Here is a 13,729-nt window from a genome sequence, read left to right on the forward strand (position 1 = left end):
CGGACTGGCCGGCGGCGCGGGTCGCACCTGGTTCCGTTTCTGCAGCAGCTGGCCGGGCTGTGCTTGTGCGTGGTTTTATGCGGGGAACGTGTTTTCGCAAGGCGTGGGGTCAGACGCCTTGCAAACGAGATAAAAATGGAGCGTTTCATCCTTACAGTACGTTTTGTAAAATATCCTGGTGACGCGCGTTCACAGTAACCCCTTGGCAGTCCTGTATGTTTCCGAGTGACTGAAATGTAGTGCGAGTTTGGTAAGTTCGACACCTGGAAACTGAAATTCTGCTGCCCACCAGCAGTACTGCATATATGGCGTTCCCGAGTAAAAGTACTCCAGAAACCAAGTTCTACAGATTTATGTTAGCCATGCATAAAAATGGCCAGAGCCTCAGTTTTGCAAGGGCATGTGGCTGACTGGTCGTGAGTAGTGCCATTGATTTCAGTGGCTCTGTGCAGGATCAGAGGCAGCACCAGCTTGTGTGGTAGATATTACTTGGGGATGGGGCAGCGGGGCTTGGACCACAACTTTGGAGGCACCTACATGCTTTGCAGTTGAAAACAGCAACAAGTCAATGATGCTGACAGTGGTCAGAGTAGGTGAAATGGAGTCATCAAATGGCATGAGAAGGTTTCGGTCCTGTGTGATTTGGTCAGTGGATGCAGTACTGCAGCGTTGACCCACCTCATTACTGAAGTATAGTTGGTTGCCCCTTGTAGCGCATTCAACAGCTAGGTAAACCTTTAATAGAACGCTCGATGATTTTTCTCATTTCTTTTTCATCGCAGATTTGTATGATTGCTCATGTAACTGCCAGAAAAATGCCAACCTTTCACCGACACGAAGAAGAGAAATTCTTTGTAAATGCCGAAGGCAGGAAAGAATCTGTACCAAGTATACATGATCCACCTACAAGGGAACTCTCTGTTGTTGTGCCTTCATACAATGAGGAAGACCGGTGTAAGATTTTTCTTGTTTTGAGAAAAAGAAGAAAATCTGTCTGTTGTTACTCTAATAATGCAGAGGTCAGTTTATGTTAGCAGTAGATTCTGGCAGGCCAGATTATGTATCTGATTTTGGACACAGTTCCCAGAAAACAGTCCAAGTACATTGAATTTCAAAATTAAGACACTGTGTAATTTGATTTCTGCTGCTAAAAATAGCATGGGGCACTTGTAAGAATCCTCTTTATTTTAATGAAGTCCAGCGGAATGGCTGCTCATTGCCCCTGTAAATGCTGTAAGGCAAGAAGTAGAAAAAGACTTTTAAAATTGATTTGAGAGCTTCCCACTCTGTAAACAACAGCAGCAGCTTCAAACAAGCAGAAAAAAAGGATCATCTCATGAGTTCCTGTTTGACTTGGCCATATATATGAGTACCTGATACTAAAAAGTGAAGGCTTTCAGATGCGATAGAAATAATCAAGCTCTAAAGCTGTACTTGGGGTTGACGTGGTATTGTCATTCCTTTCCTCGGTAAGTGAAAGTACTGCACTGCTTGGGATTCCATTAAGAGAGGTGTTGAGAAGTAAAGCGTATCTAGACACAAGGTTTCAGAAGAAACGTTTTTATCCTGTCTTACACGTGTGATTTTGTTCAGTGTTCTTTTTGCATTCAGAAAGGACAGGACTTAGAGTTGCAGGTGCTAAGCTTGTTTACTGAAAGTAGTGTTGTATGAAAGAGGCAACTTGCTCAGCTCTGCATTGTGGTTGTTTTCAGCTTGCTTGTGCAGGTGCTCTTTGGTGCTTTGCCTGTTGTAATCTACTAACCTGATCTCCTCCACCTTTCCTCTAGTACCTCTTATGATGGATGAAGCTTTGGATTATCTAGAAAAAAGACAGGTATTTTCATTTTGCATTCAAAATTAATTATTTTTCTATGTAATAAGTCAGTGATCTATTCACTTTGTTATTTTGGTGTACGTTAAACCAGTATTACTTAGCCACTTAGAACTAACGCTTCTGTCTCTTATCAGTTATTTTTAGATTGAATGCCGGAAGGTATTTTTAAATTAAGTAAAAATTTAATATACTATATATGATGAAAAATCTTTGTATGCACGATATCTCTCCAAGACAGAGATTAAGGATTAACCGTACATTTAGCTTTCTAAACTAAATCCTGGTTTGTTCCAACAAGTTTCTTAAGCATCTGTTCTTCATTAGGATTTGTTCTCTGGGTAAGAAGCCCACTGTGAAGGTTTGTGGGGTTTGTTTTGTTTGGGTTTTCTGAACAGTGATGTTGCTCTGAGTTTTCATCTTTTACAACTAAATTGATTTTTCAGTTCTAGATGGTAGCTGAGGAAAACTATGACAAGCCGATGTAATGGAACATGCATCAAATATGGCAAAATTCTTCACTTGTGCCATCTTAACAAATTTACTACATCATATTGGTGTCTGTTGGCAACCATGAATGAGTTAAAAACTGCTAGGGAGGAAAGGATGCTGATGTTTGAAAGACCTACTACCTACTTAAGAAATTGGATGAAATGCATTATTTCTGTTTTTATTTTCAAGAAACAAGATCCTTCATTCACTTATGAAGTAATAGTGGTTGATGATGGTAGTAAAGATCAAACTACAAAGGTAAGAAAAAGAAGTGTCTTACCAAGTAATCAGAGGTGTGGATTTCAGTACTGCATTTGTGGAATATAACAACGTTTTGCATTTATATTTTGCTACTTGAGGTAGTTGACAATGTTTCTGAATACTTTCTGTCATTGTCCTGGATGCGTTGTGGATGTCACATACGCATATGCATACACGTATAATTCTTTTTGCGAATGTAGTATTCTTGATTGGTGGCTGTGACAGCCATTTTCCTGCAGCTGAGATTCTAAATATTCTAATCTTAACTTCAAGAAATTTATTTCGAAATATTCTACATATGCATAGTGATGTGAATATGAACTTGAGGAAACTAAAAAGCCTGTTAAAATAGCTGATTTATACTGTGATTGACAGAACAGCTGACATGTTGTGTAGCTCTTTCCCATACCCTTCATGGCATTGTTCATTTAAAAATCCCCGTGCCAGTAGTGGTATTTTCAAAATAGTTCTGCGTTCTTCTGCTTCAACTTTGATGTATGTCACTGGAAAGGAAGGCTGGCCAACTTGAGGGGTTTTTTTACTACTGTTTGGAAGATGTTTGAGTTAGCTGCTAAAATGAATGCTACTTTTTCATTTACTTCCTTTAAGCTTGTCCATTAAGGATTGCTCGTATATATTTTTGGACTGCTTTGCATTCCTTCTAGCATCATTTCTAACTGAGCACACTATGGCCATGGGCCTCTGGACTTACAAGGGCTTGAGACAAACTTTAGAAAAAATTAGAGGAGAAAACGCATGCTTTCTCTTCCCCACAACATGGAACAAAATGTGCACATCTCTGCAGTGTGAATGGGATTTTAGGTCACTGTGAATTCTTGTTTAAAACCATAGATAGCAGCAAGACAAGTGAGAAATAGGTAGCAGTAGTAGAAAATTATTTTTCTTTGATTAACTCTTGGTGTTGTTATAAAAGGTCTGTAATAGTATGATATAAATTACATTAGTATTAAGTTTTTTGGACTTGGGTGAATGGGGTTTAGAATTGCTTGGGGGGAATATCCTGTTCTTACTGAACATGACTAGCTTCTTCAGTCGTCTTGTGTTGACCGTGAACTGGTTTTTATTTTCCCAAACAGACTCCAGCAAACACTGGCAATGTATTTGTGCCGACTGAAGTGGTAATAGCTCTGTGCTATTAAATTTTTTTTTAAAAAGGGTGAGCAAATGTAAACTTCTTCCTTGATTCCTGTTTTTGTTTTATGCTGGTTTTTTGTGTGTCTATCAGGTTGCAATGAAGTACTGCAAGAAATATGGAAGTGACAAAGTGCGAGTGCTTTCTTTGGTAAAAAATCGAGGGAAAGGAGGAGCAGTCAGGATGGTAATTGCTACTTTCATCTCCTTCTCTGTCTGAACTACCTGTGCCCAAATATGCAGAAGATAGAGCTGTGCTGATTGACATTTTGAATTCAATACATTAACAAAATTATTATCAGAAAACTGAGTACAGGTTCTATAAATTAAGGCAAAAACTCTTTTCAAAATAAGCTTTAGATCTTGGAAACAGTATTTTCTTGCCAGTAAGATCAATAACAAAGAATTTTTTTATATGAGAATTCAAAAGAAAAAAAAAGTTAGACTTGAATTTCATGTTCCTGTTAGTTCCACTTAGAAATAGGCTGGCGTTTAAAAGAAAGCAAACAAAAAAAAAAACCTTTACAGATTAAAGTAAAGCTTTTGTAGAGAAAATACAGCTAAATTTGCAAACATTGCTTTCCAGGTCACAGTTATGGTTTTAAATATGGCTCATGAACAAACACTCTCATCCAGCAAAGTTTGTGTTTACTGAAGCGCACTGCTATCACCCGCACTCGCTAGTAGAACAAGCAGAATTTATGCTTTCCCATATTAATTTTCACATAGATATTATCATAAAATCATCATGTTCGAAAGATAAAATAGGTGTTACACATTTAAAAGGAACATTTTTTTCCTAAGATGAATGACACCTTACCTTTATGAAAAAGGGTGGTATCATTTATGGGTCATCGGTGACTGTCTTTATCTGTATTTTAAGCTCTATCATTAATATGTCAATTTAATTTTTTTTTATGAAACATGAGTAACTATAGCAAATGGAGAGAATATTAAATTAGAACATACGGAGCTTTTGTAAGGGATATAATTTTGAAGTTATTCCAAGAGAAGGAGAACGATTCTCTGTGTGATATATTTTTTGTAGTGCAAAGTGTAGAGTGGGTGTATATACTACTACTTCCTTGACAGGTTTTGCCAAAGTCACACATGCTTGGTTACGACAGTACTTTTGGCAAACCCACTGCTAATTGTTTTCCTGTCTGGACCCCTTCGAAAATTGTCAAAGATGTCTGACCAAGAATATGGCAAGACAAGCTGTGAGACCTGTGCATCACAAATGTTTTGCAGTGATACTGTGACTTAAGACTTATTACTCAAAACTAATTTCAGGTTCTCTCTTGAATTCTCTTGAAACAGTGTTAGGAAAAAATAGCACGGCATCCTCCTTTCCATAGCTCAAATGACAAAGAAAAGCTATCCAGTGCAGCGGCAGCTGCTCATCACTGCTTCTTTGTGCTCCTCTGTATAGCTGACTGTGGCAACTTGTTGTCTCTGGGGATTTTGGTTTGTAAAGCTTTTAGTTTGCAAGCTTCTCTGGAGAGGGACTCTTAACCTTTCGTGTTCATGCATTGTCTGTCACTGTGGGACGCTATTCAGTGTGTGAAGTCTCTAGATGTTATTACAATGTAAATTGATAAATTGTTGTTAGTAGCAGAATATTAAGACTCACCTGTTGTGTTGACTCTCTAAGATACCACTGTTCTAGTTGCTACAGTAGGTTTTTGGAGTGTCTTGCAGCTCTCTTAAGACAAATACCAATTTCAAAGGTGTTGGATTTTTATTGACTATTTTGATTACAGGGTGTCTTTAGTTCTCGGGGGAAAAAAATTCTTATGGCTGATGCAGATGGAGCTACAAAATTTGCAGATATTGAAAAAGTAGAAGAGGGTCTAAAAAATCTTCAGCCGTGGCCTGTAAGTATAAATTCTCATGGTTTGTTTAATACACATGCATACAGATTGATTTTTATAATTCTCTTCAACTTGAGTTTTTTGAGAACGGGTTGAAGTCTAGGTGTAAGTCTGAAGACCTAGGTGTAAGCTTAGAAGCTGCAAGAATGGGCTGTCAGAAAGTAGCTTCCACAGAGTTCTTACCTCCTTTGCATTCACTGTGCCTATTTCAATGCAGTACATAATGTTCTATTTACCATTCTTCCTTTGAAGTTGTTCTACTCTGTATAAATACCATGTGTTGCCTACTCAGTTAAAAACCAATTTTTTTTTTGTTAACTGCTTTGTATTTTCTTTTTATCTGATGTCATCCTATATACCTTTAAGGATGCATCTTAATTTCGCCCTATTTTATAGAGGTTCTCTTTTCTCAGAGTTGTTAGTTTAATAGCATTTAGTTGTTAGTTTCTTAGTATTTGGAAGAACTTCTATTGTAAATAAAAATTCAAAAACCTGTGGAACAAGAGCTCCTCCCTGCATAGTCATTCTCTTTTAGGTGCTTGACTTGAAAGAACTGAGGTTTATTTTCTGCTTAAATGCAGATGAGTGAGGTACTTGTAGCTAGTGTCCCGAAGTGCCAGAAGCGATGTGCAGCCTTCCAGCGGGAGCTGCGAGGAATGCGCCTGTGTGAAGGGTCACGGTCTGCGAGTGCAGGACCGCAAGTGCGGGAGACGCCGAGCGGCAGTGTTTCCCTGATGCTCTCCACTACCAAGGCGGCAGCAGCTGCTGGCTCTCCAGCATCAGTCCCACACTCTGAAATACAGTAGATTTGAGAGATTTCGTGTGAGAAGTAGTAGTATGAGAATAATGTTAAACCTTTTGTTTTGATCACGTCTTTTGATTTAATTTGAGATTATATTTTTGGCTGAAACTATGGCGTTCTATTTGTTTGAAGGTACATCAGTGCAACAAGTACTTTATTCTGTTATCCCTTCCACAGTGCAATATTTAGGGAGGACGTACAGTATAACATTAAGTGCTTAGGAATGCTGAATCCTTATCTGTTCTGTTTAACACATTTACTACATGCATACCTCAGAGGAACAGTGTAAGCTAAACCAGACCTTAATAAATTGCAGCAATTTGTATGCACCATATGCAAAATGTAATAAACTTTAGATGATCTGTTAATTTAGAAAAAAGTGATTTTTAGCCTCAGAATCTAGCAGTAGGAAAAGTAGCAGAAAAGTGTATTGCTTTGAAGTTTTTTTTATTACAGAGTTCTCAGCACAAGATTCCGCTGATTCAGAAAATGTTAGTTTAAGTAATAACTCTTTAATTTGTATTCCTGTGCAGAACCAGATGGCTATTTCCTGTGGTTCTAGAGCTCATCTGGAGAAGGACTCAATAGCAAAGGTTTGTTTCCGTTTCCTGCTGTGTACTAATACTCAAATACTTCCATTATTTGATTCCGCTCTACAGATTTTACAATTAAATAATCAATCTTTGTAAAAGAATGGAAGCTAAAACATAGGAAGAGCTTGTCATAAGTGTAGCATGTGCTCCATCATATGCAAAGGATGTGTGCTAGATTTCAGGCACTTTGAACTGGAGTCAGTTAGTGTTTCAATTTATGGATTTAATTTTTCTAGTTGAGAACATCTTACAAGCAGAGCTTCTAATCCCTGACGGTATTGGTGCCTATTAACCAGTACTGGGGCTGGAGTGGAAGGCAACCGATAGGTTCATTTTTATTGATTCCCTTCCAGTGCAAGAGCTTGATCTGCAGATCTTGAAACCTGCTTAAAATGAGTAGGGATAATTAGCAGCAAACTGTTTGAACAAAGAGTATCTCAATTACTGTAATTTTTCCTTTATTACTCATAGTAAAATTTTTTAGTTTTGAACACACAGACAGTACTGTTCTGTGTGTAGCTCTTGTGGAATAAACAGTGATGCATAGGCGCACAGTCTTATCTTGCATCTGGTTTTCTGATGTCTTGGCAGACAGTAGTTGACAAAGCACAGGCATGGAACTTGTATTGCAACAAACGCATTGCTGGACTGATTTTTTCAGCATCGTTGGATGTGCTCATCATGTTGAATGTTCTCAAGAGTAAGCTTTGTTTATACTGATGTTTAATACTTGAAATGATTCTAAAATATATACACAACTACTGAAATAGTTACAAAAGTTCAAAAGAAGTTACACTGGTAATGTTCAGCCCCTGGCAGATCTTTAATTTTTTCTTCTGGTTTATCAGGTACTATTGGAGTGGTTCACTGGAAAGACGACTTGTAAATACTGCTGAGTGTATGTTAGCATCCTCACAAAAAACTCCAAATCCAAAACCTTCATCATTATCTGAAATTAGGATAAATCTTTGACATGGTACTTGCATGGTTGTAGTACAGAATATACTATTTGCAGTTATTTGTTATCTGTGCAGCCAGTGTATCCTGGAAATGTTGCTACTACATGGAGACCATGTAGCGGATAAATTTGAGCCCAGAAAAAATGCTTCATTGTGTGGTCAGGTACTGAATGTAGATAAACTTTCTTCAGTGCATTCAGATTTCTTTTCATCTTTGAAGGCCTTGCTACGTGAAGGAGAGGAATTGGAACAGGACTTTTAATGCATCTTTTAATGCAAAAGTACAGTTTTTAAGATGTGTGCATCCTTTGCTTCCTGTTTGTCCCCATATTTCTGACTTTCTGATAAAGGAATCGCCAACTGGATAGGTAGTACTGCTCTGGTTGAAATACGTAGCCCATTTTGTCACCCAGCTGTCCCTAGACTGGAAAGGAAAGACTGCCTTTACCACATTGAGAAGAGACTGTTGTGTAGTGCAATAGGTATAAAAAAAATTGCAGAACAGTCTTGGAGAAGTTGGGATTTCTCTCTGTGCTTACAGTAGAATGAAGCTGTGAGAAGCAGCTGTATGGGATTTATTATTAAGACCAGAATTTCACCCTTAAATTCAGTCTCAAGACATGAAGAATTCTGTTCTACCTCCAGAATTGTTAATGTACTTTAATGAAACCCTAGTATGACACATATAAATAGTCCTGGGAGTGATGAACATAACCCAGGAACTCCTCTTAGTGAAGTAAGCGCACAGTTTCACTGGCTGGCAGTTATGCAGCCGCTTAGAGCTTCCCTTTTGGGACTAGTAAGTAGCCTTGTGTTCTTGGTCACACAGTCATTCACCAAAAGAGCCAACGAATCCACACCAGATCCACCATTAACCTAGGGTCTAGAGCACTTTTCTGAGAGGCACAAGCTATGAATTTGAATTTCCTTAAGCCAAAGGCTATTACATAATAAGCTGAGCATCTTCTCATTTTTCAAGTGAGGTTTGAAATTATTAGCTTTAAAGGCATCTGTTACCACCCAGAGATGCTTACCAGTTAACTTGTAGGCTCCTGAAGATTTTTGCGTGGTATTTGGCTTGCAGTCTTAGATACAACCACCTAAATTGAGCTTAAGACCAGCAGTGAGTTGAGAAGCTGTTTGTGGCTCAGAGTTCTAGTTGCTCAGGAGCTGTCTTGAATAAAAGACTAGGAGGGACCTCTGCAAACCCAGAGTCCAGCCTGTGGATTCCTTGGACAAATTTACCTGTATGATTATTATGTCAAGAATAAAAGTGTAACTAGAGTAGGCTGGGAGAAAATTTACCGGGAACATAAAATACATTTGTGAAAGCAAAAGAACAAAAGAGGTGACTGTGTAACATTGCTGGAAATATAAAATGAAATATTATCTTGCACAGCAGCTGTTACTTTAGCCCTGTTTTTACTTGGTTCATCATATACTGCAAAAAAGTGCATTCTCTAATTGCATGCCTTTAAGTGCCTTAACATGGTGTGTGCAAGCACTGGAGATCGTGCCGCATTGAATGAAAGAAGTGGGTGGCAAACAAGAGATGCTCCCATTTGTTTTTTTTAATAATAGAAAACTTTTTTTTTTTAATTTTTGTGTCAGAGTAGCAGCTGGAAGCTGTTTAGTTTTTAGTGTGTATTCTTAAGAATAGCAGTATTCATGCAGTCCTGCTGGCTTATTCTCCATTGTTTGTCCTGGTAACTTTTGAATTTGTTAGACACGTTCAACCAATTTTTAGGAAAACAAGAGGACCAGACAGAGGGAAAAATAGCTTGTAAGTGTCCAGTGGAATAGAGCATGTAGCATGCCACCCCCCTCCTCCTTCACTCTTCTTTTCCTGGGGGAATTCCCAAAGAACCAGAAGATACTGTGGCTGTCGCGCTCATTAATTGAAATCCAGGTGCAGGTTCCTGCTCCACTTAATAAGGCATTATCCAGAATGAAAAGCTGCTCTGAATTAGGGAAAGCAGAAGAAAGAACTTGGACTTCTCATATCCTAGGCCAGCATCCTAACCATGCGCTTGACTGGCAAGTCTTGCCTTTTCAGCTGTAATTTTGTTTCACTGTAACAATTGAAAAGTTCTGGGTTTATTCCAGTGCAAAGCAGAAACAGTTTACAAACTTTGAAAGCTATCACGAAACAGGATTATTGTCCTGTAAGCCAGCTCTGTTCAAACACTTCGCTCATCACTTAAATGAAACCATCTAACCTCCTGCTTTTTGTCCACAGCGCTCTTACTTTCGAACTCTTCTTATGTATGGGTTCCACTTCCTTGTATGGTTTCTCTGTGTCAAAGAGATCAGGGACACGCAGTGCGGATTTAAACTTTTAACCAGAGAAGCTGCCTTGCGGACCTTCTCAACTCTTCATATAGAACGCTGGTAAATTCTTTCTTTTTTTGTTGTTGTTTTTTTCCTAATTGAACATGGTTTTGAAAAAGTAATTTCAGTATTGCAGCTACTATGAAGCATGCGATGTCTGTGTATAAATCCTAGCTGCTCAGTTTAACCAAGTATAGTACTACTTGCTTGGCAATTTAGATTTCTTGTTACGCTAAAATATCCTGGCATTTGCTAGGAATTCTATTTTATTATTAAGATATACTTTAGGAAGTAGTTGAGTATTTAATTTTATTCTTTCTACTCATGATGATAGGGAGAAGGGGAACAAATAGGCTTACTAAGTTTTAATTTTAAAAGAGCATCCAATGTAAACTGCAGGAAGGATTTTAAGACTACATTGCTGAGATTTGGAGTGGCAACAATTGACTCCTTGACTCCTTGCAAGTCCATTTTACTTTGGCATGGGGTATAGAAAGAGTTGTGTAATACTGAGAAGTAAGACATTCTGGTTTTGCCTTGTCAGAGCAACTGGTAATTGATTAGGGGAGCAAACAAAAGGAAAATCCCAAGAACTCTTCTCTCTTCACCTCTAAAAGAAATCCCAAACCATTAATTTTTGGTTGTGTTGTAATCCAGTTCCTATTTCTAAGAGTCCTCTCTCCTTTTACAGATGTGAGCCATGCAAGCAGAGTAAGAAATGGAGAGAAGCTCTTACTATGATATGGGAAGTTAAGAGTTATTAATCCTATTCAGAAATTTTATCAGTCTATTTTTACACATTGCAACCTCACAATTCAGTGCTGAGTAACCAAAACACTTTACCTAAAATCCATATCTGATGTTTGTAATCGCTGAAGGCTCAAAGTGAAAGGAAATGCCTACTCTTAGCTTATTTTCTTGCTAGAATATTTCACAAGAGAACTACTCATAGATCTTATTGATGTAAGACAGTAGAAAATTATGCATAGTCTTTTAATTACTTTAGAGCGCTCTCATTATAATTTAGCTAGAACAGTTCCCTTATGAGAGTGATACAGTCATGACTACTGTTATGGGACTGAAACACTTTTTCCGCACAAATACCATAATTTCTGTATATTTCCTACACGAACATTATTGCAAAAAAGGATGGTGACAGTCCCCAGGCTTAATTAAGTGTAATCAAATCTTTTCAAACTATTATCTTCATCCAAGGAAACTTCTTACAGGCTACTACTTGCTGACAGGGAACAGAATTACTGAACAATGTTCTTATATGAAAATGTGTGTAATCCCACAGTCCTAGTCAATTCCAATACATCTAGCTTTAGGTTGATCTTTGGCAGTGATAGTTGAGCTATATTGCTCCTCCGGAATGGGGTTGCAAAGGTAGTGTTTGGGTGCACTACCCAAATCTGATGCAGAACATGGCGCTTCAGTTCAATTGATTCTGGAATTGTGAGCAGTCAGCGTTCACAAAATCACTTTCCTAGCTGAGTGGCTTGCTTATTGCCCTAAAGAAAGCTATAGCTGAACCAGAAACATGATTTCTGCTGCTACCTCCAAAACCAAACTTGATCTGTAAAGTTCTGTAAATTTCATATACAGGAACTTTCTAAATACATGGTTAAACATGTATGTGTAGCCCAGAAGTGCATATCTCAAATTTATCCTATTTAACGTCACTCTCTAAATGAAGGGCTTCAAGAAGAAATACTGAAAGAAATGAAGGAGGATCATAAGTTTAATCTGTAAAAATACAATCTTCAATCTTATTCTGTTGTAAATGGAAGATTTTGACTATAATTGTACTTATTGGGCAGACATATTATGTAAAGTGTTCAGTTTATTAAAAAAAAATCTTAACATGCTTTCTTCTGCTATTCAGATTCTCTAACAACAAAGGAACGAAAGAGTGAAAATAATTGTGCTGTACATTGTCATCTGTACCTCATTATCCTGGAATAGAGGCAGTGAAAAAGGGATATTGCTAACTTATTTTATAGTAATTCTATTGCAGGTGTGGAACACACTGGATCTTCAGGTCTTGGTGTGTTAATCCATTGTGCTTATATGTGCTCCTATAAAATTAGCCTTCTATTCTTGCTCTTTTATTTACAGTAATCCATAAACTAATCCCCTAAGTGTTTTCCTATTTGTGTGAAATTTACTGGTTAGTGATGAAGAATGTTTGTTTTGTTATTCAAGAAAAGAATAACTCAAATTCTTCCAATAAACAGCTCTTGAGAGACTTCCAAGTCACAAATTTGCCTAAAACAACACTAGAGTTTTTTTATTCAGTTTAATTTTCTGCCGAAGCAGGCAATATATTGTCTGCTTTTATCCTCATCTGTCCTTCAGGCGGTCCCTGTACTTCCCTGCCTTTATTTGCAAACTTACTGGCTAATTTCAACGAAATCTGACAGAAGACTAGAGATCTCAAGATGGAAAGCTTTGGCAAGTTTTGTGGCAACTGAAACCCTAGTAGGGGAGAGAAACTCAGATGATTGCCACTGCTGAAGAAAAAACTACAGTATGGACTCAGAATTTGCTTATCTGCTTCACAGATAGTCATTCAGCTTTTGTAACTGGAAGCTGACGTTTTAGTGTACAAAACAGAGTACTGTCCCTTTCCCAGTTAATATTCATAAGATCTGGAAAGAAAACTGGGAGATGGGGAGGTATAAGCATGTGGGGAAAGTGGGTATATTAAAGGAAACGGTAGTCGTAAGTGGAATGTCTGTGGTGTACAGACAGTTGGGATAATTGCAGTAGGAAATGATACAGGGACATCAAACGCTCATGCCGTAGAACCATATATTGGATTCCTTTGTATGTGGTAATACAAGAATCTGAAATAGTCCAATAATGGAAACTTCTTATTTTAAACAAAACTGGCCCCTGATACCTTTCCATTGCATAGCATGTGTGTGTAAAAACGAAAATAAAAACTGGTTAGACATTGTGCCATGGAGGTTTTGTACATGTCATGAGAATGAAGATGTAAGAGGAAGAAATAGTAGTCAGTATTGTATTTCTGCTGACTTGGAACAACGGTGAGTCCCTAACTGGGTCACAAAACAACTTACTCATACTGAGACCATCAGCAGGGGGTTGCAGAGAAACCACTATCTTGATATTGGACAAAAGGCTCTGAAGTCTGGGTTTATTACCACCTCTGCATCACTGCACAGGGGCTATTTGACATCTGAAGAAATTATTTGATTCTTTTTGAATCTTAAAATCCCATTAGTGAAGTGCAGCTCTGTTAGGTATTGAAAGAATTCAGTTCAGTGTGGTCAGTGCTCGGATATTCTGCTAATAACGGAGGAGAGTGCTGGGGAACATTCAAGAAACAGGCAGCGTTTAGGATAAAAGCCGTCTGAGAGCCAGCACCTTACTCACTGAGTCTGTCGAGGGCTCCCTCGCTGCTG

General features: G+C 38.1%; 1 protein-coding gene across 1 annotated transcript in view; it reads left to right on the plus strand.

The window, feature by feature from the left end:
• The window catches only part of ALG5 (ALG5, dolichyl-phosphate beta-glucosyltransferase), a 22,801-nt gene that overhangs the window by 1,009 nt on the left and 8,063 nt on the right, over positions 1-13,729 (plus strand). The window contains exons 2-9 of the mRNA XM_009327854.1: positions 102-156; positions 783-954; positions 1,788-1,834; positions 2,513-2,581; positions 3,831-3,923; positions 5,500-5,613; positions 6,946-7,005; positions 10,204-10,355. Coding sequence (XP_009326129.1) covers positions 102-156; positions 783-954; positions 1,788-1,834; positions 2,513-2,581; positions 3,831-3,923; positions 5,500-5,613; positions 6,946-7,005; positions 10,204-10,355 — 762 coding nt within the window. The remainder of the gene's footprint in view (positions 1-101; positions 157-782; positions 955-1,787; positions 1,835-2,512; positions 2,582-3,830; positions 3,924-5,499; positions 5,614-6,945; positions 7,006-10,203; positions 10,356-13,729) is intronic.

This window comes from Pygoscelis adeliae, unplaced genomic scaffold (assembly GCF_000699105.1).
Source record: "Pygoscelis adeliae isolate BGI_AS28 unplaced genomic scaffold, ASM69910v1 Scaffold14, whole genome shotgun sequence".
Lineage (NCBI taxonomy): Eukaryota > Metazoa > Chordata > Aves > Sphenisciformes > Spheniscidae > Pygoscelis > Pygoscelis adeliae.